Source organism: Tachyglossus aculeatus, chromosome Y4 (assembly GCF_015852505.1).
Source record: "Tachyglossus aculeatus isolate mTacAcu1 chromosome Y4, mTacAcu1.pri, whole genome shotgun sequence".
Lineage (NCBI taxonomy): Eukaryota > Metazoa > Chordata > Mammalia > Monotremata > Tachyglossidae > Tachyglossus > Tachyglossus aculeatus.
In genome coordinates this window covers 4,850,328-4,874,956 of record NC_052096.1, presented here as the reverse complement: position 1 = coordinate 4,874,956, position 24,629 = coordinate 4,850,328, and the positions used below count along the sequence as shown (strand labels likewise).

The 24,629-nt window shown below is 53.6% G+C and overlaps 1 protein-coding gene across 1 annotated transcript in view; it reads right to left on the bottom strand.

Annotated features, from left to right (window-relative positions):
* Positions 1-22,795, bottom strand: part of EPHB4 (EPH receptor B4) — a 38,120-nt gene extending 15,325 nt beyond the window's left edge. The window contains exons 1-12 of the mRNA XM_038768595.1: positions 22,721-22,795; positions 10,488-10,558; positions 9,795-10,082; positions 6,922-7,318; positions 5,635-5,790; positions 4,633-4,965; positions 3,841-3,965; positions 3,454-3,619; positions 3,112-3,214; positions 2,706-2,770; positions 2,474-2,587; positions 81-328 (exon numbers count right to left, since the gene is read on the bottom strand). Coding sequence (XP_038624523.1) covers positions 81-328; positions 2,474-2,587; positions 2,706-2,770; positions 3,112-3,214; positions 3,454-3,619; positions 3,841-3,965; positions 4,633-4,965; positions 5,635-5,790; positions 6,922-7,318; positions 9,795-10,082; positions 10,488-10,558; positions 22,721-22,772 — 2,118 coding nt within the window. The 5' untranslated portion in view covers positions 22,773-22,795. The remainder of the gene's footprint in view (positions 1-80; positions 329-2,473; positions 2,588-2,705; positions 2,771-3,111; positions 3,215-3,453; positions 3,620-3,840; positions 3,966-4,632; positions 4,966-5,634; positions 5,791-6,921; positions 7,319-9,794; positions 10,083-10,487; positions 10,559-22,720) is intronic.
* Positions 22,796-24,629: the final 1,834 nt, after the last annotated feature.

Sequence of the window (24,629 nt, the reverse complement as noted above, 5' to 3'; positions counted from 1 at the left end):
GCCGCCCGGCCTCCTCGGGCAGACCACGCCGCCACGGGAAGGAGAGGGTGGGACGATCCCGGACGGTGAGGGCGGCTCACCCGCAGGAAGGAATCGAGGGCCCCGTTCTCCATGAACTCGGTGAGGATCATAACCGGGACGCTGTTGGTCACGACCCCCTCCAGCCGGATGATGTTGGGGTGCTCGAACTGGCCCATGATGGAGGCCTCGCTGAGGAACTCGCGCCTCTGACGCTCCGTGTAGCCTCCCTTGAGGGTCTTGATGGCCACGTAGCTCTCCTTCTTCCCCGGCGCCTTCAGCCGGCCCCGGCACACCTCCCCGAACTCCCCTGCCGGCGGAAATGGACCCCCGGGGGGGAGGGAGAGTGGGCTGACTCTCCCCCCCAACCCAGCCGCCTCACCCCCCGGGGTGGCCCCTCGCCCACTCCGGGGACGCCACGTGCCTGGGAGCCACCTCAGCGTCTCCTCTCTACCTCAGTGCTTAACACAGCGCTTGGCACCTCGGGAACTGCGCTGCGGTGGCGAGAAAAGCAGCGGGGCCTACTAGTGGCTAGAACCAGGGTCTGGGTTCTAATCCCAACTCTGCCACTTGTCTGCTGTATGACCTTGGACAAGTCACTTCACTTCTCTGTGTCTCGGTTACCTCAGCTGTACAATGGGGATTAAGACTGTGAGTCCCACGTGGGACAGGGACTGTGTCCAACCTGATCGACTTGTATCTATCCCAGCGCTTGGTACAGTGCCCGGCACATATTAAGCGCTTTTCTACTCCCAACTCTGCCACTTGTCTGCTGCATGTTCTTGGACAAGTCACTTCACTTCTCTGTGTCTCGGTTCCCTCAGCTGTAAAATGGGGATTAAGACTGTGAGTCCCACGTGGGACAGGGACTGTGTCCAACCTGCTCGACTTGTACCTATCCCAGCGCTTAGTACAGTGCCCGGCACATAGTAAGCGCTTTTCTAATCCCAACTCTGCCACTTATCTGCTGTATGACCTTGGACAAGTCACTTCACTTCTCTGTGTCTCGGTTACCTCAGCTGTAAAAGGGGGATTAAGACTGTGAGTCCCACGTGGGACAGGGACCGTGTCCAACCTGATCGACTTGTATCTATCCCAGAGCTTAGTACAGTGCCCGGCACATAGTAAGTGCTTTTCTAATCCCAACTCTGCCACTTGTCTGCTGTAAAACCTTGGACAAGTCACTTCACTTCTCTGTGTCCCGGTTACCTCAGCTGTAAAATGGGGGTTAAGACTGTGAGTCCCACGTGGGACAGGGACTGTGTCCAACCTGATCGACTTGTATCTATCCCAGCGCTTAGTACAGTGCCAGGCACCTAGTAAGTGCTTTACAAATGCCAGTAATTATTAAAATACCACTAATTATTATTATTTTTCACTGCCCTCACAAGGAGCTTAAAATCCCAGTCCTTGGAGTACGGCGCCCCAGGCCCAGTTCCTGGTTTCTGGAATACTGCCAGTCAACCAACCCACAAATATAATTTATTGAACACTTACTGTGCGCAGAGCACTGGTCTAAACGCTCGGGAGAGTACAATGGAGTTGGTAGATGTGATTTTTGCCCTCCGGGAATTTACAATCTACTGTGCAAAGCACTGTCCTAAGCATTTGGGCGAGTACAGTAGGATTGGTAGATACCAGACGCATAGATAGAGAAGCAGGATGGGCTTAGTGGAAAGAGCGAGGGCCTGGGAGCCAAAGGACCTGGGTTCTAATCCCAGCTCTGCCAAATGACCTGGGCAAGGCACTTCAATTCTCTGTGCCTCAGTTACCCCATCTGTAAAGTGGGAATTAAGAATAATAATAACGATGATGGTATTTATTAAGCACTTACTATGTGCAAAGCACCGTTCTAAGCGCTGGGGGGATACAGGGTGATCAGGTTGTCCCACGTGGGGCTCACAGTCCCCATTTTACAGATGAGGTCACTGAGGCCCAGAGAATTTAAGTGACTTGCCCAAAGTCACACAGCTGACAAGTGGCAGAACCGGGATCTGAACCCGTGACCTCTGACTCCAAAGCCCGGGCTCTTTCCACTGAGCCACGCTGCTTCTCTAATTAAATCCTACTCCCTCCTATTTAGACTGTGAACCCCATGTGTAACGGGGACTGTGTCCAACCTGATGACCTTATATCTACCCCAGCGCTTAGAACAGAGCGTGGCACAGACTCAACGCTTAATGATAATTCTTCTTCTTCTAATTATTACTGATCCCTGCCCTCAAGGACCTGACAATCTAGCAGGGGGAGACAGACACTGATATAAATCTGTTTCACGGTTTACTTGCTTAGTATTTTATCACACTCTCCCAAGCACTTCGTACAGTGCTCTGCACATAGTAAGTGCTCAGTAAATTCCATTGACTGACTGATTGCCCCCAAGATTCTCCCGCTCTTTCCTCAAGCCCCAGCCCCACCGCCCCCCGACCATCTCCCTCCATTCCGGGGTCCTCACCTGCTCCGATCACCTCCTCGATCTTGACGTACGAGACGTCAATCTCCTTGGCAAATTCCCTCACCGCCTCATTGGGGTCTTCGTAGGTGAAGGGGTCGATGTAAACCTTAGTGCCTGGGGTGGGAGGGACCGCGGGGGTCCGTGAGCCGAGGGGTTTTCCATCCCCGCGCCCCCCACACTCCCGCAGTGTCCCCAGACTCCGCCCCCGGCCCTGGTGGTCCCGCATACCCACCGTGCCCGATGAGGTACTGCCCGGGTTTGTCCGAGTACTCGGGGTCCCGGCTGCTGCTCTGCTTCCTGCGGGAGGGGAGGGGTCAAATAGGGTCCAGAGCCCCCCCTCAAGGAGCAGGGGGGAGGCAGGAGTGACCCCCACCCTCCCCACAATGCCGGGCCGGGTCACCCCAGCTTGCTACGGACAGGGAATGTGTCTGTTTATTGATCTACTTTCCCAAGCGCTTAGTTCAGTGCTCTGCACAGTCAGCCCTCAATCGATACGACTGGATGAATGAATGAATGGTGATCTACTGTCCTCTCCCAAGCGCTTAGTCCAGTGCTCTGCGCACAGTCAGCCCTCAATCGATGCGACTGACTGAATGAATGAACGGGAGGGCCGGGGCCGGGGGCGCTGGGGCCATCACCTGAGGCAGAGGACGGCCACCACAACAACCACGAGGACCAGGACCACTCCCACGACCGCTGTGCCCGCAATCAGCGCCAGCTGCTCCCTCCAGCTCTCGTTCTCTGTCAGGGAGGAGTTGGGGGGAGACCGGGGGTCAGGGGTCTGTGGGGGAGAGGGGAAGCCCGGTGGGGAGGGGGCCCAGGTTCTGGGGTCCAGAGGAGTGGGGGGGATGTGGTGGTGGGAGGAGGGAGTAGGGGATGGGGGGAAAAGCAGAGGGGATGGGGGCAGAGTTGGTGGGCCTAGTTATCTGGGAAGAGAGAGATCCCCCCTCCCTCCTGCCCCCTCCCAGGGGGGGTCTCACCGTCCAGCTGGGTCTGGGAGTGATGCTCGCGGCCGAAGGGTCCGTAGCCGGCCTCGGAGCGGGCCCGAACCTGGACCAGGTATGTGGCCCCCCGCTTCAGCCCCTTCAACTCCACTCGATTCTCCGACGTCTTCAGGAAGCGGACTCCGCTGGGGCCCTCCGCACCCTGTGTGCGAGCCGGAAAGGGGGCTCAGCTTCTCTCACCCCCTTCCGGGAACCCAGGAATCCTGTTCCTAGGCTCCACCCCCTTCCTGGGGTCCAGGGGTCCTGCTTCCAATCCCCCGGAGCCCACCAGCCCCACGCGGGACCCAAGCCTCCCCAAGTCTTCTGTGCCCCATCTCCCGGACTCCAGAGCTCCAGAGTCAGTCCTCCCCCGACCCCACTCACCTTCTCATAGTACTTGACCTCGTAGTCGAGCACGGCCCCGCTTGGTGCGTGGGGGACACCCCAGCTCAGCCTCAAACTGCTCGGGGACCTCCCTGTCACCGTGACGTCGGACACAGCAGGAGGCACTGAGCGGACCCCGGGGATGATGACGATGATGATGATTTGGTGGGGGTGGGGGGGAGAAGGAGGAGTAGAAGAAGAAAGAAGGAAGATGAAAAAGGAAGAAGAAGAAAGAAGGATGGCATTTGTTAAGCCTTTACTATGAGGAGCAGCGTGGCTCAGTGGACAGAGCCCGGGCTTTGGAGGCAGAGGTCATGGGTTCAAATCCCAGCTCTGCCAAGTGTCAGCTGTGTGACTTCGGGCAAGCCACTTCACGTCTCTGTGCCTCAGTTACCTCATCTGTAAAATGGGGATTAAGACTGTGAACCCCCGGTGGGACAACCTGATGATCTTGTATCCCCCCAGCGCTTAGAACAGTGCTTTGCACATAGTAAGCGCTTAATAAATGTCATCATTATTATTACGTGTCAAGAACTGTTCTAAGCGCTGGGCTAAATATAAGGTAATTGAGTTGGACACGGTCCCTGTTCCACATGGGGCTCACGGTCTTCATCTCCATTTTCCAGATGAGGTAACTGAGGCCTAGAGAAGTCAAGTGACTTGCCCTAGGTTGCACAGTAAACGAATGGTGGAGGTGGGATTAGAACTCAGGTCCTTCTGACTCCTGGGCCCGGGCTCTATCCATGGGAGCAGGTTGTGTCTCTCCGGCCCGCGCCCCGGCCCGGCCCTCACCTTCGCGGTCGGTGGTGACGTTGACGGCCTCGGCCGGGGGTGGCCCGGGGGCTTGGGGGGACACCCCGTTGGAGGCGGTGACCTCGAAGGCGTAGGTGACGTCGGGGCGCAGGCCCTGCACCCCGACCCAGGGCTCGGCCAGGCCGCGGGGGCCGGGGTCGAAGGCGATGCCCCCGCCGCAGGGGGTACACGAGCCCCCCGGGCGGCACTCCCGGCAGCGCAGGCCGTAGGTCAGGTCCTCGCGGCCCCCGGTCTCCAACGGGGCGCTCCACTCCAGCCGCAAGGACGACCCGTTGAGGCGGGCCACCACGCTCCGGGGGGCCGACGGGGGTGCTGGGGGCGATGCCATCAGACGCGCAGGGGGCGACGGAGTCGGGGAGGGAGGAGAGAAGTAGAGACGGGGGGCACCCGAGTCAGTTGGCCTGTGGCGCCTCTGGAACCCTGTGCCCACGTTGGCGATGGCGGCTTCTCCGGGGCTGGGAGGGAGGTACCGGGGCATGGGGGGGGCCCGGGGGAGGTTAGGGGGAGTCCACATGTTTTGTTTCGTTGTCTGTCTCCCCCTTCTAGGCTGTGACCCCATTGTTGGGTAGGGACCGTCTCTAGATGTTGCCAACTTGTACTTCGTACAGTGCTCTGCACACAGTAAATGCTCAATAAGTACGATTGAATGAAATGAATGAATGATTCGGGACTCCGAACTGGAGAGAGGGGCGGGAGTCAACCGCCCTGAGGCTTCAAAGGAAGGAGGAATCAGGGAGGCAGGAGGAGGGAGGAGGAGGCAGGGAGGCCCTAGGGAAGTGGCCATGGAGAGAGAGGGGATGGAGAGTCAGTCAACTGTATTTATTGAGCGCTCACTCTATGCAGAGTGCTGGGGGGAATACAATACGACAAAAAAAGACACATTCCCCGCCCTCAACGAGCTTAGGGTCTAGAGGAAAAGTAGATGGGTGTGGAGGGAAACGGGCCGGGGTGGGGGTCCGGTTCTCAGTCGGAGTCACTCACTGGTGCAGGGGGAGCCGGGAGAATCCGTCGGGGCCCGGAAGTAGCCGACGCGACACGGACAGAGGACGGAGCCGGGTGGGTTGGGGGCACTGTTCTGGGGGCACGGCTGACACGACCCCTCTCCCGCCAGCGGTTTGAAGAAACCGGGAGCACAGGCTGCAGGAGAGAAGGAGGACATGAGAACTCTTCCCCAGGACCCGAGCTCAGAAGGGCTGGGGGGCTCGGAAGGAAGGCGGCGGGAGGAGGGTCCGCAGATGCTGGAGGGGTGAGATGAGCGAGGCCCCCAAGGAGGTCGGGGGGAAACCCGCTGAAACTGAGAACGGGATCGAAGGAAAAGAAGCCAGGGGTCAGAGGGGACCCCGGCACGGCCAAGGTGCAACCACGTCCTTTGGTCCTTTTAGACTGTGAGCCCACTGTTGGGTAGGGACTGTCTCTATATGTTTCCAACTTGTACTTCCCAAGCGCTTAGTACAGTGCTCTGCACACAGTAAGTGCTCAATAAATACGATTGATTGATTGATTTGGCTACAAGTAGGACCCAGGTCTGGAGCTGCAGGGGACCCCGCTGAGTTCCAGTCCAAGGAGAAGTAAATTGGTCAAGTGGAAAGAGCACGTGCCCAGGAGTCAAAGGACCTGGGTTCTAACCCCAGCTCTGCCGGTTGCTTGCTGGGTGACCTTGGGTAAGTCGCTTCACTTCTCTGGGCCTCCGTTTCCTGCACTGTAAAACGGGCATTCAATCCCCGTTCTCCCTCCTGTTAAGACGGTGAGCCCCATGGGGGACAGGGACCGCATCTGAAGTAATTAACTTGTACCTACCCCAGCGCTTAGAGCAGTGTTTGACATGTAGTAAGCGCATAATACCGTAAAAAAAAAAAAGGAAAGGCAGAGCGCTCTCAAGGGAGGGGCCTGGCCGGGACTCTGGGAAGAGGGAGCGAGCAGGAACCTCGCTTCCTGACAGGGAAGGGCGGAGGAGCCTGGAAACCGGAAACGTAGAGCCGCAAGAGAAGCAGCGTGGCAATCCCGGCTGCCTCCCTTGTCTGCTGGGTGGGTGACCTTGGGCAAATCACTTCCCTTCTTTGGGCCTCAGTGACCTCATCTGGAAAATGGGGATTGAGAGGTGAGCCCCACGTGGAAGAGGGACTGTGTCCAACCTGATGGGCTTGGCTCCACCCCAGTGCTTAGTACAGCATCCGGTACATAGTGAGTGCTTAACGTAATCCTATCATTAGGGGCACACGGGGGATGGACCCCCCACCCTCATCCCGCCCCCTCCCCGCCCCTGTTTACCTCGGCAGCGGGTGTGCTCCTCAGCGGCCTCGTAACCGGGGGCACAGACGCAGCCGGTGACCGGCTGTTCGGCCCACTGCCCATCCTCCCGGCAGTAGAGGCTGGGGCCGGGCCCAAGGGCCGGGGCGGTGCCCGCCACGCAGCTCCCAGCCACGGGCACCACCAACTCCCGGGGCACAGTCTCGGGGAAGCGGGTGAGGTTGACGGTCAGCTCCGGGCACTTCTTGTAGAAGAGGTGGAGGGAGAGGAGAGCCATGCAGGCCCCTTGGTCCTGGAAGGCCAGGTAGAAGCCGGCCTTGGACAGGGGGCCCAGCCTCAGCGTCTTCACGTTCACCTTCCCCGTCGCCTCCGCCCCGGGGCGTTTCCGCGTCAGGTGTTCCGCCGCCACCGTGTCCACCTGGAACGGGACGGGACGGGGGTCACCGAGGGGCAACGTGGCCTTGTGGACAGAGCCCGGGACTGGGAGGCAGAAGGCCCTGGGTTCGCTGTGTGACTTTGGGCAAGTCACCTCACTTCTCTGGGCCACAGTTCCCTCATCTGGAAAATGGCGATTAAGACAGCATGGCCTACTGGGTAGAGCGTGGGCCTGGAAGTAAGGAGCACATGGGTTCTAATCCTGGCTCTGCCACTTGTCTGCTGTGTGACCTTGGACAAGTCACTTCACTTTTCTGGTCCTGGAATGCCCTCCCTCTACCCATCCGCCAAGCTAGCTCTCTTCCTCCCTTCAAGGCCCTGCTGAGAGCTCACCTCCTCCAGGAGGCCTTCCCAGACTGAGCCCCTTCCTTCCTCTCCCCCTCGTCCCCCTCTCCATCCCCCCCATCTTACCTCCTTCCCTTCCCCACAGCACCTGTATATATGTTTGTACATATTTATTACTCTATTTATTTATTTATTTTATTTGTACATATCTATTCTATTTATTTCATTTTGTTAGTATGTTTGGTTTTGTTCTCTGTCTCCCCCTTTTAGACTGTGAGCCCACTGTTGGGTAGGGACTGTTTCTATCTGTTGCCAAGTTGTACTTCCCAAGCGCTTACTACAGTGCTCTGCACATAGTAAGCACTCAATAAATACGATTGATGATGATGATGGTGATGGGCCTCAGTTACCTCATCTGTACAAAGGGGATGAAGACTGTGGGACTGGGACTGCATCTAACCTGATTTGCTTGTATCCAACCCAGCGCTTAGTGCAGTGCCTGGCACATAGTAAGCACTTTGTTCTCTGTCTCCCCCTTCTAGACTGTGAGCCCACTGTTGGGTAGGGACCGTCTCTATATGTTGCCAACTTGTAACTCCCAAGCGCTTAGTCCAGTGCCCTGCACACAGTAAGTGATCAATAAATACGGTTGAATGAATGAACTTAACGAACACCACAGGTATGATTATTACTATTACTGGAGCCCCATGTGGGACAGGGACTGTGTCCAACCTGATTAACTAAGATCTACCCCAGCCCTCGGAACAGTGCTTGGCACACAGTCAGCGCTTAACACGTACCGTAATCATCACCAATCAACAGGACTGACTGAGCGCCCTTTGAGCACTGGGCTAAGTGCTCGGGGGAGCAGGCTGTGACGCCCCTGCCCTCAAGGAACTGATTTTCTATCCGGAGCAGATAAGCACACTCTGTAAGCGGAGAGTGTGGGATGGATGGAAAGCAACCAGGTCCCAGGCTCTCCCCTTGTTCCCGTCGCCTTCGGTCTGACCCCACTCTCCCCTCCCAGAAACCCAGGTGTTCTGCTCTCCAGCTCGGGGTGGGCTTCCCCTCCTGACTCCAGGCACCCTATCCCATTCCCCCCAACCCAGAAACTCTGTCCCCTCAGGACCCAGGCGCACCGTCTCCCTGGATCCAGGAACTCCGATGATGATGGTATTTGTGAAGCGCTTACTATGTGTCAAGGGCTGCTCTAAGCTCTGGGGTAGGTACAAGCTCATCAGGTTGGACAAAGAGTCCCTGTGCCACATGGCAATCACAGTCTTAATCCCCATTTGACAGATGTGGTAACTGAGGCCCAGAGAAGTGAAGCGACTTGCCCGGGGACACACAGCCGACAAGTGGCAGGGCCAGGAGTAGAACCCAGCTCCTTCTGACTCTCGGGCCTGCGCCCTATCCGTTCAGCCATGCTAATTCCCCGGCCCCGGGACTCTGTCATCATCATCATCAATTGTATTTATTGAGCGCTTACTAGGTGCAGAGCACTGTACTAAGCGCTTGGGAAGTACAAATTGGCAACATCTAGAGACAGTCCCTACCCAGCAGTGGGCTCACAGTCTAAAAGGGGGAGACAGAGAACAAAACCAAACATACTAACAAAATAAAATAAATAGAATAGCTATGTACAAGTAAAATAAATAGAGTAATAAATATGTACAAACATATACACATATATACAGGTGCTGTGGGGAAGGGAAGGAGGTAAGAAGGGGGGGATCATCATCATCATCATCAATCGTATTTATTGAGCGCTTACTATGTGCAGAGCACTGTACTAAGCGCTTGGGAAGTACAAATTGGCAACATATAGAGACAGTCCCTACCCAACAGCGGGCTCACAGTCTAAAAGGGGGAGACAGGGAACAAAACCGAACGTACTAACAAAATAAAATAAATAGAATGGCAATGTACAAGTAAAATAAATAAATAGAGTAATAAATATGTACAAACATATATACATATATCCAACCCAGGAATTCTGTCTCCCCTGAGCCAGGAATTCTGTCTCCCCTGAGCCAGGAATTCTATCCCCTCTGACCCAGCCGCCCCCACCCAGAGATCTTGTCCCCCCAGGACCCAGGCAACCTGTTCCCTCCACCCAGGTGCCCAGTCCCCCCCCCGTCCCTCCCTCGGGCCACCCCCCGGGGCCCAGGCACCTTGACATAGGGGTTCTCCATCCAGGAGGGACTGAGGGCAGTGGCGGTGTCGGCGTCGCTCTCATAATAGAAGACGGTGAAGGTCTCCTTGCAGGCCCGGCCGGCGCGGGCCAGGGACAGGCACTCGAGCATGGTGAAGCGCAGGGTGGCATAGACGGTGGATGCCCCCCGCCGGGGCACCCAGCCCGTACGGAGCCAGTGGGGACGACCCGCCGGCCTCTGCACGTCGCACACCTCGTACGTCCGCACGGTGTTCTGCTCCTCGTCCAGCCCGCTCAGTTCCTCCCACTGCATCCCCGCCCGCCCCACCAGAGACCACCGGTCAGCGGGCGGCCTGAGGGGTGGCGGCGGGAGAGGGACCGAGGGCCGGGGAGGGGGCAAGTCGAGCGGGAGAGGCAGGGGTCAAAGGGCAGGCACCCGGGACAGAGGTTAGGGAAATGGAGGAATTGAGGGGTGGAGGGGGTCAGAGGTCGGGGAATCCGACGACTGGGGCACGGGGTCAGAGGTGGAGGCTGTGGGTAGGGGGGCGGCGGTGACAATTAGGGATCAGGTGGCCAACCAGCAGAGATCGGGGAACTCGATGTCCGGGGGCAGAGGCCGAATCGGCGGGGACCACCCCCTTGCCCAGCTCACTCGGGGGGTGTGGGGACCCACTCCTCCCTTCCCTGCCCCCTACCCCATCCCAATTCTCACCTGCCCATCCACCTGGGGGTGAGACACCCATTTCAGGTCCGCCGTCTCCAGCTTGGTGTTCAGGAGCGTCTCTGAGACAACCAACGGACAAGGTCGGGGCGGGGGCTTGGAGGGGGCTGGGGGCAGTGGGGTGGGGGGCTGAATGAAGGGGCTGGACGGATGGACTGAGGAGGGCTTTGATGGGGGCAGGACCAGAGCCTCAAGAGAATTCAACCTAGGGGAATGGAAGAGGGGGTGTCTGGGGGAGTAGAAGGGGAGGTCCTGGAAACTGATCTGGAGAAAGAATGGGGGCCTAGAGACTGATCTCTGGTTCGGCGGGGGGTGGTTAGGTGACTGTCAGGGGGAACAGAAAGGGGGTGCCTGGTAATTGATCCGGGGGAAAATCCTTTGAGCACTGAAATTTCCCAACCCCTCCAGCTTTTCTATACGTAGATTATATTCTCTCTTACTCCCCCATCTGTAATTTATTTAAGTGCTTGTCTCCTTCACAAGACTGTAAGCTCCTGGAGGGCAGGGATCATGCCCACTGCACTCTCCCAAGAACTTAAGTCTCACACTCTGCATCCAGGAGGGGCTCAGTAAATAATAACTGTGGCATCTGTTAACTTCTTACTATAGGCGTATATATGTTTGTACGTATTTATTACTCTATTTTACTTGTACATATTTACTCTATTTATTTTATTTTGTTAATATGTTTTGTTTTGTTGTCTGTCTCCCCCTTCTAGACTGGGAGCCCGCTGTTGGGTAGGGACTGTCTCTAGATGTTGCCAACTTGGACTTCCCAAGCGCTTGGTACAGTGCTCTGCACACAGTAAGCGCTCAATAAATACGATTGAATGAATGAATGCGTGAGCTAAGCACTGTACTAAGCACCGATGGATCAGGAAGCAGCGTGGCCTAGAGGAAAGAGCCTGGGCCTGAGAGTCGGAGGACTTGGATTGTAATCCCAGCTCGCTGGGTGAACTTGGACAAGTCACTTCACTTCTCTGGGCCTCAGTTTCCTCATCTGTAAAATGGGCACTAGGACTGGAAGCTCCACGTGGGACAGGGACTGTGTCCGATCTGATTATCTTGTATCTACCCCAGCGCTTAGAATAGTGCTCGACATATAGTAAGTGCTGAACAAATACCATTATTATTATTATTAGTAGTAGTAATAATATAATAATATTAGGGAAGACGAGGTGTACAGGCTGCTGGAGTGATGGAAATGAGGAAGATAAATTCAATCTAATCTGACACATGGGAACGAAGCTCCCAGGTCCTCTCTTGGAAGTTTTGGTCTCTTCTCTTTTTATGGTATTTGTTAAGCACTTACTAGGTGCCAGGCACTGTAGTAAACGCCGGGGGAAGATACGAGCTAACCAAGTTGGATACAGTCCCTGTCCCCCGTGGGGCTCACAGTCCTAGTCCCCATTTTACAGATGAGGAAACTGAGGCACAGAGAAATCGAGTGTCTACACAGCAGACAAGTGGCAGAGCCAGGATTAGAACCCAGGTCCTTTTGGCTCCCAGGCCCGGGCTCTAGCTGCTAGTATGGGGGGAACAGGGGAGGCGGAGGGGGAAAGGACATGGGGACAGAGGAGACAGAGTTTCAACAGGGTGGCGAGCTTAGCACAGTGCTCTGCACACAGTAAGCACTCAATAAATACGATTAATAAATTGATTGTTTGAGAGGGAAAGGCAAAGGACTAACCCTCCCCATAGTCCCTCCACCAGCTGGTGGTTGCCCGACTCCCTCCATCCATCTCCCCTTACTGTACTCTGCACCCCACAAAAAAGCAGCGTAGCCTAGTGACTAGAGCACCAGCCTGGAAGTCATTCATTCATTCATTCATTCATTCAACTGTATATATTGAGTGCTTACTGTGTGCAGAGCACTGTACTAAGCGCTTGGGAAGTCCAAGTTGGCAACGTCTAGAGACGGTCCCTACCCAACAGTGGGCTCACAGTCTAGAAGGGGGAGACAGAGAACAAAACAAAACCTATTAACAAAATAAAATACATAGAATAAATTTGTACAAATAAAATAAATAAATAAATAGAGTAATAAATCCGTACAAACATATATACATATATACAGGTGCTGTGGGGAGGGGAAGGAGGTAAGGCAGGGGTGGGTGGGGAGGGGGAGGAAGGGAAACGAAGGACGGGGCTCAGTCTGGGAAGGCAGAGAGACCTGGGTTCTTATCCTGGCTCCACCACTTGTCTGCTGTGTGACCTTGGGCAAGTCACTTCTCTGTGCCTCAGTTACCCAATCTGTAACGTGGGGATTAAGTCAGTCAGTCAATCAATCGTACATATTGAGCACTTATTGGGTGCAGAGCACTGTACTAAACCCTTGGGAGAGTCGGTAGAACCGAACAGACACGTTCGCTGCCCACAGCGAGTTTACGGTCTAGAAAGGGAGAGAGACATTAATAGAAATAAATGAATTAAACCTATGAACATAAGTGCTGAGAGCCCCATGAGGGACAGAGACTATTTCCAACCTGATTATCTTGCATCTATCAGTGCTTAGAACTGTGCCTGGCATCCTCTAGACTGTCAGCTCGTTGTGGGCAGGGAAGGTGTCTATTGTTATATTGTACTTGCCCATATTTAAGTGCTCAATAAATATAATTGACTGACTTAGCAAACCCTTAATAATAATAATAATAATGACGGCATTTATTAAGCGCTCAATAAATATAATTGACTGACTTGGCAAACCCTTAATAATAATAATAATGACGGCATTTATTAAGCGCTCAATCAATATAATTGACTGACTTAGCAAACCCTTAACAATAATAATGATGGCATTTATTAAGCGCTTACTATGTGCAAAGCATTCATTCATTCATTCAATCGTATTTATTGAGCGCTTACTGTGTGCAGAGCACTGTACTAAGCGCTTGGGAAGTACAAGTTGGCAACATATAGAGACAGTCCCTACCCAACAATGGGCTCACAGTCTAGAAGCACTGTTCTAAGCGCTGGGGAGGTTACAAGGTGATCAGGTTGTTCCACGTGGGGCTCAGTCTTAATCCCCATTTTACAGATGAGGTCACTGAGGCCCAGAGAAGTTAAGTGACTTGCCCGAAGTCACCCAGCTGACAAGTGGCGGAGCCGGGATTTGAACCCATGACTCTGACTCCAAAGCCCGGGCTCTTTCCACCGAGCCACGCTGCTTCTCTAGACGTCCCCCACGTTGGGCGAGGGGAGCCGGCCGGGGGGCATCATCCACGTGGACGGGGACGACCTTAACAAATACCCTCCCCTGGGGCTCCCAGTGACACCAAAGTCCTCTAGCATTAGACCTCCCTTTCTTTCACTCATTCAATTGTATTTATTGAGCGCTTACTGTGTGCAGAGCACTATACTAAGCTCTTGGGAAAGTCTAATAGAACAATATAACATTCCCTGCCCACAATGAGCTTAGAATCTAGAGGCAGGGAGACAGACATCAATGCAAATAAATAAAATGGATATATACATAAGTGCTGTGGGGCTGGGAGGGAGGAAGAGCAAAGGGAGCAAGTCAGGGCGACACAGAAGGGCGTGGGAGATGAGGAAAAGTGGGGCCCAGCCAGGGAAGGCCTCCGGGAGGAGATGGGCCTTCAGTAAGGCTTTGGGGGGGAGGTAGAGTCACTGTCTGTCGGATTTGAGGAGGGAGGGCATTCCAGGGCGGGACAGATCAAGGGGCTCACAGTCTAGAACACTTGGGTCCCTAGAATAGTTGGGTGGAGGAAGTGGAGGAAGTGGCTGCCCTTCAGAGGCGAAGCATTCCAAAGTGACAGTAATCATCACTCTGCCACAAGATAAGCGCTTACTATGCGTCAAGCCCTGGGGGAGATATAATAATAATGATAATAGCGCTTACTATGTGCAAAGCACTGTTCTAAGCGCTGGGGAGGTTACAAGGTGATCAGGTTGTCCCACGGGGGGCTCACGGTCTTAATCCCCATTTTACAGATGAGGGAACTGAGGCCCAGAGAAGTGAAGTGACTTGCCCAAAGTCACACAGCTGACAGTTGGCGGAGCCAGGATTTGAACCCATAACCTTTTGGACTGTGAGCCCACTGTTGGGTAGGGACTGTCTCTATATGTTGCCAATTTGTACTTCCCAGAGCTTAGCTCTGCACATAGTAAGCGCTCAATAAATACGATTGATGATGATGATGATAACCTCTGACTCCAAAGCCCGTGCTCTTTCCCCTGAGCCACGCTGCTTCTCAAGATGTAAGATATAAGATCACCAAGGACTCCTTATTACTCTATTTATTTTACTTGTACATATCTATTATTTTATTTTGTTAGTATGGTTTTGTTCTCTGTCTCCCCCTTTTAGACTGTGAGCCCACTGTTGGGTAGGGACCATCTCTATATGTTGCCAACTTGTACTTCCCAAGCGCTTAGTACAGTGCTCAGCACACAGTAAGCGCTCAATAAATACGACTGATTGATTGATTGATTGACTCCTTCCTACCTGATTGTCTTGTATCCACCCCGGCGCTTAGCACAGAGCCTGGCACGTAGTAAGAGCTTCACAAACACCATAAAGAACTATTAATAATAATTGTGTATTTGTTAAGTGCTTACTAGGTGCCGGGCACTGCATTAAGCGCTGGGGTAGATACAAGCAGATCAGGTTGGACTCAATGCCTGTCCCTCACGGTTTTAATCCCCAATTTACAGATGAGGGAACTGAGGCACAAAGTGACTTTCCCAAAGTCACGCAGCAGGCAAGTGGCAGAGCTTGGATTAAAACACAGGCCCTTCGGACTCCCAGGCTTCCCAGGCCAGGGCTCTATCCATTGGGCCACGCTGAATTTCAATTATTTTCCCCCGCTATAAAGCCTTATTGAAGCCACAACTTGCCCAATAAACCGACTACGCCCACTTTTCCTCTTCTCCCACTCCTTTCTGCGTCACCCTTGTGCTTGGATTTGCTCCCTTTATTCACCCCTCCCTCAGCCCCACAGCCTTTATGTCTATACCCATTATTTATTTACATTACCCCTCTAGACTGTAAACTCTTTGTGGGCACGGAACGTGTCTACCAATTCTGTTGTATTTTAATATTGTACTCGCCCAACCGCTTAGCAGAGTGCTCTGCACATTGTCATAATGATAATAATGATGGAATTTGTTAAGGGCTTACTACATGCCAAGCACTGTTCTAAGCGCGGGGGTAGATACAAGGTGATCAGGTTGTCCCACGTGGGGCTCATAGTCTTAATCTCCATTTTACAGATAATAACGATGGCATTTGTTAAGCGCTTACTATGTGCAAAGCACTGTTCTAAGCGCTGGTAACTGAGGCACGGAGCAGTTAAGTGACTTGCCAACAAGTGGCGGAGCCGGGATTAGAACCCACGATCTCTGACTCCCAAGCCCGGGCTCTTTCCACTGAGCCACGCTAAGTGCTCAGTAAATTCATTCATTCATTCAATCGTATTTATTGAGCGCTCACTGTGTGCAGAGCATTCATTCATGCATTCATTCATTCCATCACATTTATTGAGCGCTTACTGTGTGCAGAGCACTGTACTAAGCGCTTGGGAAGTACAAGTTGGCAACGTATAGAGACGGTCCCTACCCAACAGTGGGCTCCCAGTCTAAAAGAGTCTAGAGCACTGTACTAGTATGTTTGGTTTTGTTCTCTGTCTCCCCCTTTTAGACTGTGAGCCCACTGTTGGGTAGGGACTGTCTCTAGATGTTGCCAACTAGTACTTCCCAAGCACTTAGTACAGTACTCTGCACACAGTAAGCGCTCAATAAGTACGACTGATTGATTGATTGATTGATTGTACTAAGCGCTTGGGAAGTACAAGTTGGCAACATATAGAGACGCTCCCTACCCAACAGCGGGTTCACAGTCTAGAAGGGGGGGACAGACAACAAAACAAAACATATTAACAAAATAAAATAGATGGAATAAATATGTACAAGTAAATTAGAGTAATAAATATGTACAAACACATATACAGGTAGTCCTAGGCCTAGTCTTTAGGGTCTCCCTGTTCAGGGGGACCCCAGCCCCCGGGGGTTCGGCCTCTCCGCGAGCCAACGTACCCTCTGAGGGGCTACCCAGCGAGAAGACCCCCGGGGCAAGAGGGCGGATCTGTCCCAATCCGGCCCTGGTGCGCGCCCAGGCCCGCCTGTTCGGCTAAGCAAGGCCCACTCTAGAGGGATGCTAAGAATTCACAGAGAAGGTAGGTGACTCGCCCAAAGTCACACAGCTGACAACTGGCTGAGCCGGGATTTGACAGTCACAGTCTAATCTAGAAGTCATCCATTCCTTCATTTGACCATATTTCATTCATTCATTCAATCGTATTTATTGAGCGCTTACTGTGTGCAGAGCACTGGACTGAGCGCTTGGGAGGTACAAGTTGGCAACACGTGGAGACGGTGCCTACCCAACAGTGGGCTCATTTGACCGTATTTATTGAGCGCTTACTGAAATAATCCCCTCCTTCCTCTCCCCCTCCCCCTCGCCTTACCTCCTTCCCCTCCCCACAGCACATGTATATAATAAGTATATATGCTTGTATGGATTTTTTACTCTATTTGTTGATTGATTTTATTTGTACATATTTATTCTAATTATTTTATTCTGTTAATCTGTTTTGTTTCGTTGTCCGTCTCCCCCTTCTAGACTGTGAGCCCGCTGTCGGGTAGGGACCGTCTCTATATGTTGCCAACTTGTACTTCCCAAGCGCTTAGTACAGTGCTCTGCACACAGTAAGCTCTCAATAAATATGACTGAATGAATGGACTGAGGCTCACCTGTGCCCCTGTGCTCCTGTGCCCCCAAGGCATTTCATTTAATTTCATTTCTATTTGTTCTGACGACTTGACACCTGTCCACATGTTTTGTTTTGCTGTCTGTCTCCCCCTTCTAGCCTGTGAGCCCGTTGTCAGGTAGGGACCGTCCCTCTATGTTGCCAACTTGTACTTCCCAAGCGCTTAGTACAGTGCTCTGTACACAGTAAGCGCTCAATAAATACGATTGAATGAATGAATAAGAATGGATTGATTGATTGGTCATTAAGCCGGACACTGTCCCTGGCCCTCGCCGGGGCTCCCATCTAAATTGGAAGGGAGACAGGGACTGAGTCCCCATTTGACGGATGGGGAAACGGAGGCCCAGAGAAGTGAGGCGACTTGCCCAGGTTCATTCATTCATTCAATCGTATTTATTGAGTGCTTACTGTGTGCAGAGCACTGGACTAAGCGCTTGGGAAGTACAAGTCGGCAACATATAGAGACGGTCCCTACCCAACAGCGGGCTCACAGTCTAGAAAGACCAGACTGGCAGGCAAGCCCCCTCCTTCCCCCCTCCTGCCCCCTCCCCATCCCCCCTGCCTTACCTCCTTCCCCTCCCCACAGCACCTGGATATATGTATATATGTTTGGACGTATTGATTACTCTAGTTATTTATTTATTTTATTTGTACATATTTATTCTATTTATTTTATTTTGTTAATATGTTTTATTTTGTTCTCTGTCACCCCCTTCTAGACTGTGAGCCCGCTGTTGGTAGGGACCGTCTCTAGATGTTGCCAACTTGTACTTCCCGAGCGCTTAGTCCAGTGCTCTGCACACTGTAAGCGCTCAATAAATACGACTGAATGAATGAATGAATGAAAGCTGAAGAACAGGGATTAGAACCCGGGTCTTCAGACTAGGCTGGGCTCTCCAGGCTAGGCCGCGCTGCTTCTCCGTAGTTGGGGAAGGGGTTAAAAGCAGCACCACCGTTAGCCCTGACCCTACCCTGACCCATCAGACAATGACCTGCGGTGGCCAAAAGCCCAGTTGGGAGCCCACCCCCATCTCCCTCTTCCAGCTCCCAGGACCCAGGAGTCCATTTCCACTCCCCCCCGCCGCTCCCCAGCTACAATCCGGACTCAATGTGAACCCACTGTTGGGTAGGGACCGTCTCTATATGTTGCCAACTTGGACTTCCCAAGCGCTTAGTACAGTGCTCTGCACACAGTAAGCGCTCAATAAAGACGATTGAATGAATGAATGAATAGTTCCAACAGAGGAGGGGGCAGATGCCTGGGTCATTCATTCATTCATTCATTCAACTGTATTTATTGAGCGCTTACTGTGTGCAGAGCACTGTACTAAGCGCTTGGGAAGTACAAGTTGGCAATATATATAATAATAATAATAATGATGGTATTTGTTAAGCGCTTACTATGTTGAAAGCACTGTTCTAAGCGCTGGGGAGGTTACAAGGTGATCAGGTTGTCCCATGGGGGGCTCACCGTTTTAATCCCCATTTTTCAGATGAGGTAACCGAGGCCCAGAGAAGTGAAGTGACTTGCCCAAAGTCACACAGCTGACAGAGCCGGAATTTGAACCCATGACCTCTGACTCCAAATCGCGGGCTCTTTCCACTGAGCCACGCTGCTTCCCTACCTATAGAGACGGTCCCTACCCAACAACGGGCTCACAGTCTAGAAGGGGGAGACAGACAACAAAACGAAACCAAACCGAGCTTAATAAATACTACAACTATGATTATGATAGCTCTTTTCTCCTTGGCCACCTCGCGCCCCACAGAATTCATCTTCACCAGTGGTAGCTGACTACCTTCTGAGTGCGGGGCACTGTAGTATGCGCTTGAGAGACACGCAATTCAATTCCTCGTGGAAAAGGTGTATCTTCCCAGTCCTTCTGAGGAAATCTCTGGATTATTTTCCCCTGTGTAGGCCTCACATCTGGATCCAGTTATGGGGAGGAGCGGGCGGAGGGGGGGGATGGAAAGCGGGGGGCTGGGGGGCAGGGAAACACACCTGGCTTTGCTTCTGCGGGAGTGGGGGAAGGGGGAAATTAGGAGAAAAGGCAGAAGAACCAGGGGAAACCCCCGTCGAGGCGTGCCAGGGCAACGGGCAACGCCGGGGGGCTGGAAGCTGGAGGCCTGGGTCCCTGGAGCAGAGAGAGGGAGCCCGGGTGGGAATGGGGGTGGAGGGCTGGGAACCAGGACACCTGGGATGGGAACAAGGAGCAGCATGGCTTAGTGGATATTCTATTTATTTTATTTTGTTAATGTTTGGTTTTGTTCTCCGTCTCCCCCTTCTAGACTGTGAGCCCACTGTTGGGTAGGGACCGTCTCTACGTGTTGCCAACTTGGACTTCCCAAGCGCTTAGTACAGTGCTCTGCACACAGTAAGCGCTCAAAAATAATAATAATAATAATGATGGCATTTATTAAGCGCTTACTATGTGCAAAGCACTGTTCTAAGCGCCGGGGAATTGACAAGGTGATCAGGTTGTCCCACGTGGGGTTCACAGTCTTAATCCCCACTTTTACAGAGGAGGTAACTGAGGCTCAGAGAAGTGAAGTGACTTGCCTAAAGTCACACAGCTGACAAGTGGCAGAGCCGGAATTTGAACCGATGACCTCTGACTTCAAAGCCCGGGCTCTTTCCCCTGAGCCACGCTGCTTCCCTACTTCCCAAGTGCTTAGTACAGTGCTCTGCACACAGTAAGCGCTCAATAAACATGATTGAATGAATGAATGAATGAATGAATGAATATGGGAGTGTGGTGCTAATAATAATAATAATAATAATAATGATGATCATTTATTTATTAAGACTGTGAACCCCCCGTCGGACAACCTGATCACCTTGTAACCTCCCCAGCACTTAGAACAGTGCTTTGCACATAGTAAGCGCTTAATACATGCTATTATTATTATTATTATTATTATTATTATTAGGAGATTAGAAGCAGCGTGGCTCAGTGGAAAGAGCATGGGCTTTGGAGTCAGAGGCTGTGGGTTCAAATCCCGGCTCCACCACTTGTCAGCTGTGTGACTTTGGGCAAGTCACTTCACTTCTCTGGGCCTCAGTTCCCTCATCTGTAGAATGGGGATAAAGACTGAGAGCCCCACGTGCGACAACCTGATCACCGCGTAACCTCCCCAGCGCTTGGAACAGTGCTTTGCACATAGTAAGCGCTTAATAAATGCTATTATCATTATTATTATTATTCTCTGGGCCTCAGTTCCCTCATCTGTAAAATGGGGATAAAGACTGAGAGCCCCACGTGGGACAACCTGATCACCTTGTAACCTCCCCAGCGCTTAGAACAGTGCTTTGCACATAGTAATCGCTTAATAATAATGGCATGTGTTAAGCACTTACTATGTGCAAGGCACTGTTCTAAGCGCTGGGGGGGAGACAAGGTGATCAGGTTGTCCCGCATGGGGCTCACAGTTATCACCCCCATTTTACAGATGAGGTAACTGAGGCTCCGAGAAGTTAAGTGACTTGCCCAAGGCCCCACAGCAGACACGTGGTGGAGACGGGGTTCCAACCCATGATCTCTGACTCCAAAGCCCGTGCTCTTTCCACTGCGCCCCGCTGCTTCTCTAAATGCCCTTATTATCATTTGAGCGCTTATTGAGTGCCAAGCACTGTACTAAGCGCTGGGGAAGGGAGACTGTAAACGGGCCCTTTCCCACTTGGAGCTTCCAGACTAAGGGGTAATGCCACAGTCCACGGGATCTCAGGGTAAGGATGAAACAGGGGGTGGGGGGAAAAGGGGGTGAGGCCTCGTCTCCCCAAAATGTGCAGAAAAAATGAGAGTGTGCTAACTACCTCCCTTCTGCGCCAGCCCAGGGCGGTCTCTGGGGTGCGGGGAGGAGGGGGGTCCCCCATTCCCCGCCGCCTTCCTGCAGCCTCTCTGGGCTCAGGGGGACAGGCAGGACGCCTGGGTCCCGGAGGGGACTGGGGGAGGTCGAGGAAGGTTGAGGCCCTCCCCCCACCCTCCATTGTTCCAGCCCTAACCGAGTTTTCCTGTCTCTCCTTTACGAGATGTCTCTTCCTCCCTGTCTCTCTGTTTCGATCCCTCCGTCTCTGTGTCTCTGCCTGGAGAGCTGTGGGAGCGACCTGCTCCTCTTTGTTTTCTGTCTATCTGTATCCTCTCCCTCTCTCCCTTTCTAGTATGCTCTCCCAAGCGCTCAGTACAGTGAAAGTGCTCAAGAAATACTCTGGATTGGTTGATTTTTTCCGCCCCCCCCCCCCGCAATCCCTTTCGCTGGGTTTCTGTGGGTGTGGGTCTGTGACTCTGTTTCTCCCTCCTTCCCCCCCACCCCAGTTTCTTCCCTCCAATTTCTCAGAGGTGGGTTCCTGACCTCTCGCTCCTCCCCACCACTACTCCCCTTTGATGGGGGGCTGTTTGGGGAAGGGGGTGGGAGGGGATTCTCTTGATGGACTTTGATTAGCCCCCCTCAAAAAAACCGTCCCCCCAACCCCCTGTTTTCAGAGGATCCCTTTGATTTGAGCTCACAGGGTGGGGATGGGGTTTGGGAGGCCTGTAGGATTGGGGTGGGGGGGTTACCTTGGTTTTAACTCTACCTTTCAGGGTCTCTGGGCTATGGGGGTCTTCCTCATGGTGGTGAAGGGAGTGGGAGATGGGGAGGGGGGCAGAAACAGAGAGACACCGAGGGATGGAGAGATGGGGTGCGGGGGCCAGTGAATTGGGGTGGCCAGGGGACCGGGGGTCCCCCCCCCCATCTAAAGGCATGAAAACTGGGGGAGGGGGTGTTTGTGGGGGCTTGGGGGAGGGAGGGTACGGATTTGAGCTGCTTGGGGAGGGGAAGGGAGGGAATATTTGGGTCCAGGGGGGTTTTGGGGGGGGAGTTTTGTCCTGGAAAGGGAGTTGATAAAGTTGTCCGGAGTCTGTGGCCTGTGGTTTTTGCTCGAATCTGGGGAGACTTTTAGGAAACGGGGGGATGAGCAGAGTTGGGGGGGGTGAGCAGAATTTGAGGGGGGGATGAGCAGAGTGTGGGGGGAGGATGGGCCGAGTTTGGGGTGAACTGGGGGAGGGGGAGTCGGGGTTTGGGCGCTAAGAGAAAGTTGAGGAATGGGAAGGCAGAGTTGGGGAGGAGAAGTCCCAGGGAGGGAAGAAAAGTTTGAGGGGGAGAGAGTTGGGGGGGTGTTGGGGGGGGTCTCCAGTTGGAGAGTCGGGGATCAGATAGTGGGGCTGGGGTCCGAGGAGCTGGTCCCGGATGGAGGCGGGGGGCGCGGAGAGGAGAGGTTAAAGGGGGGGGGGGTCCCCTCTCTTTCCCAAACAAAAGAAATCTCGGCTCCCGGTCCGGGCTGTCCGCGTCCCGTCCGCGGGAGGGCCCGGCTCCTCAGCTCCGGGGGGAAACTTGGGTCGGGGGGGAGGGGGAGAGGGTTGGGGTCCCCCCCCCCCCCCCCCCCCGACGATCACCCACCTTCTAGCGCGGTGGCCAGCGCCGCCCAGCACAGCAGCAGTCGAAGGTCCATGGCGCCGGGCCGGGCCGGGCCCGGGGGGGGCCCAGTTATTGGGGGGGGCGGGGAGGGGGGCTCCGGCCGTCCCCCTCCCCCGCTGGCCAGCCCCTCTCAAAGGGCGGCCATAAGGGGGGCGTCCTAGCCCGGAGGGCGAGCGGGGTGGCCCCCCGGGCGACTTCGTGGTCAGCTGGGGGGGGCGGGGTCGCCCGCGCCTTGTGCCCGTCGCCAGGACCGGCAGGAGGATGGACCGACTGACGGATGGATGGATGGACGGACCGACGGACGGACGGGAGCTAGCCAAACTGGGCAACCTAGCCACACTGGGGGGAGGGCCCGGCCGGGAGGGAGTGGGGGAGACGCCCCCCCCCCCCCCCCCCCCCAGGGAGAGAACAGCCCCGGCTTCGACGATTGGACGGCCGCCTGCCGAATCACGCAGGAGGGCAGGGGCCTGGGAAGGCCGGGAAGTTGGGAAAAGTTGGGAGGAGGGACGGACAGAGACGGGGGAGGGGGACAGAGATAAAGAGACGGGGGACGGAGAGACAAAACGGGGCCGGAGGAGCGGGGCTTAGTGACGAGAGCAAGGGCTCGGGAGTCCGAGGACCTGAGTTCTAATCCTCCGCCACATTTATTCATGCATTCAGTCGTACTTATTGTGTGCAGAGCACTCTGCTCAGCGCTGATTCATTCGTTCCGTGTGGAGCACCTACGTTCTGTGTGCAGAGCACTAGCCTAAGCGCTTGGGACTGAGCCCCCCTCCTTCCTCTCCCCCTCCTCCCCCTCTCCATCCCCCCCGCCTTACCTCCTTCCCTTCCCCACAGCACATGTATATATGTTTGTTGGGTAGGGACTGTCTCTATGTGATGCCAATTTGTACTTCCCAAGCGCTTAGTACAGTGCTCTGCACATAGTAAGCGCTCAATAAATACGATTGATTGATTGATTGTACAGATTTATTACTCTATTTATTTTACTTGTACATATCTATTCTATTTATTTTATTTTGTTAATATGTTTGGTTTTGTTCTCTGTCTCCCCCTTCTAGACTGTGAGCCCACTGTTGGGTAGGGACCGTCCCTATATGTTGCCAACTTGGACTTCCCAAGCGCCTAGTACAGTGCTCTGCACACAGTAAGCGCTCAATAAATACGATTGATTGATTGATAATAGCAAGGGCTTGGGAGTCGGAGGACCTGGGGTCTAATCCCGCCTCCGCCACATTCATTCAATCGTACTTATTGAGCGCTTACTGTGTGCAGAGCACTCTACTCAGCGCTGATTCATTCGTTCCGTCGTATTTGTGGAGCGCCTACTGTGTGCTGAGCACTGGACTAAGCGCTTGGGAAGTACAAGAAGCAGCGTGGCTCAGTGGAAAGAGCCCGGGCTTTGGAGTCAGAGGTCGTGGGTTCAAATCCCGGCTCCGCCAATCGTCAGCTGGGTGACTTTGGGCAAGGCACTTCACTCCTCTGGGCCTCAGTTCCCTCACACAGGGAACTGTCACACAGTCACAGTTTCTGTGACAGTTTCACAGTCACAGAAAGTCACGCAGTTTCTCATCTGTAAAATGAGGATGAAGACTGTGAGCGCCCAGTGGGACAACCTGATCACCTTGTAACCTCTCTATCGCTTAGAACGGTGCTTTGCACATAGTAAGCGCTCAATAAATGCCATTATTATTATTATTATTATTACAAATGGGCAACATGGAGAGACGGTCCCCACCCAACAACGGACTAATAATAATGATGGTATTTGTTAAGCGCTTACTGTGTGCCAAGCACTGTTCACTTTTCAGCACTTAGAACAGCGCTTTGTACATAGTAAGCGCTTAGCAAATACCATCATTACTATTATTATTTGATTCAATCGTATTTA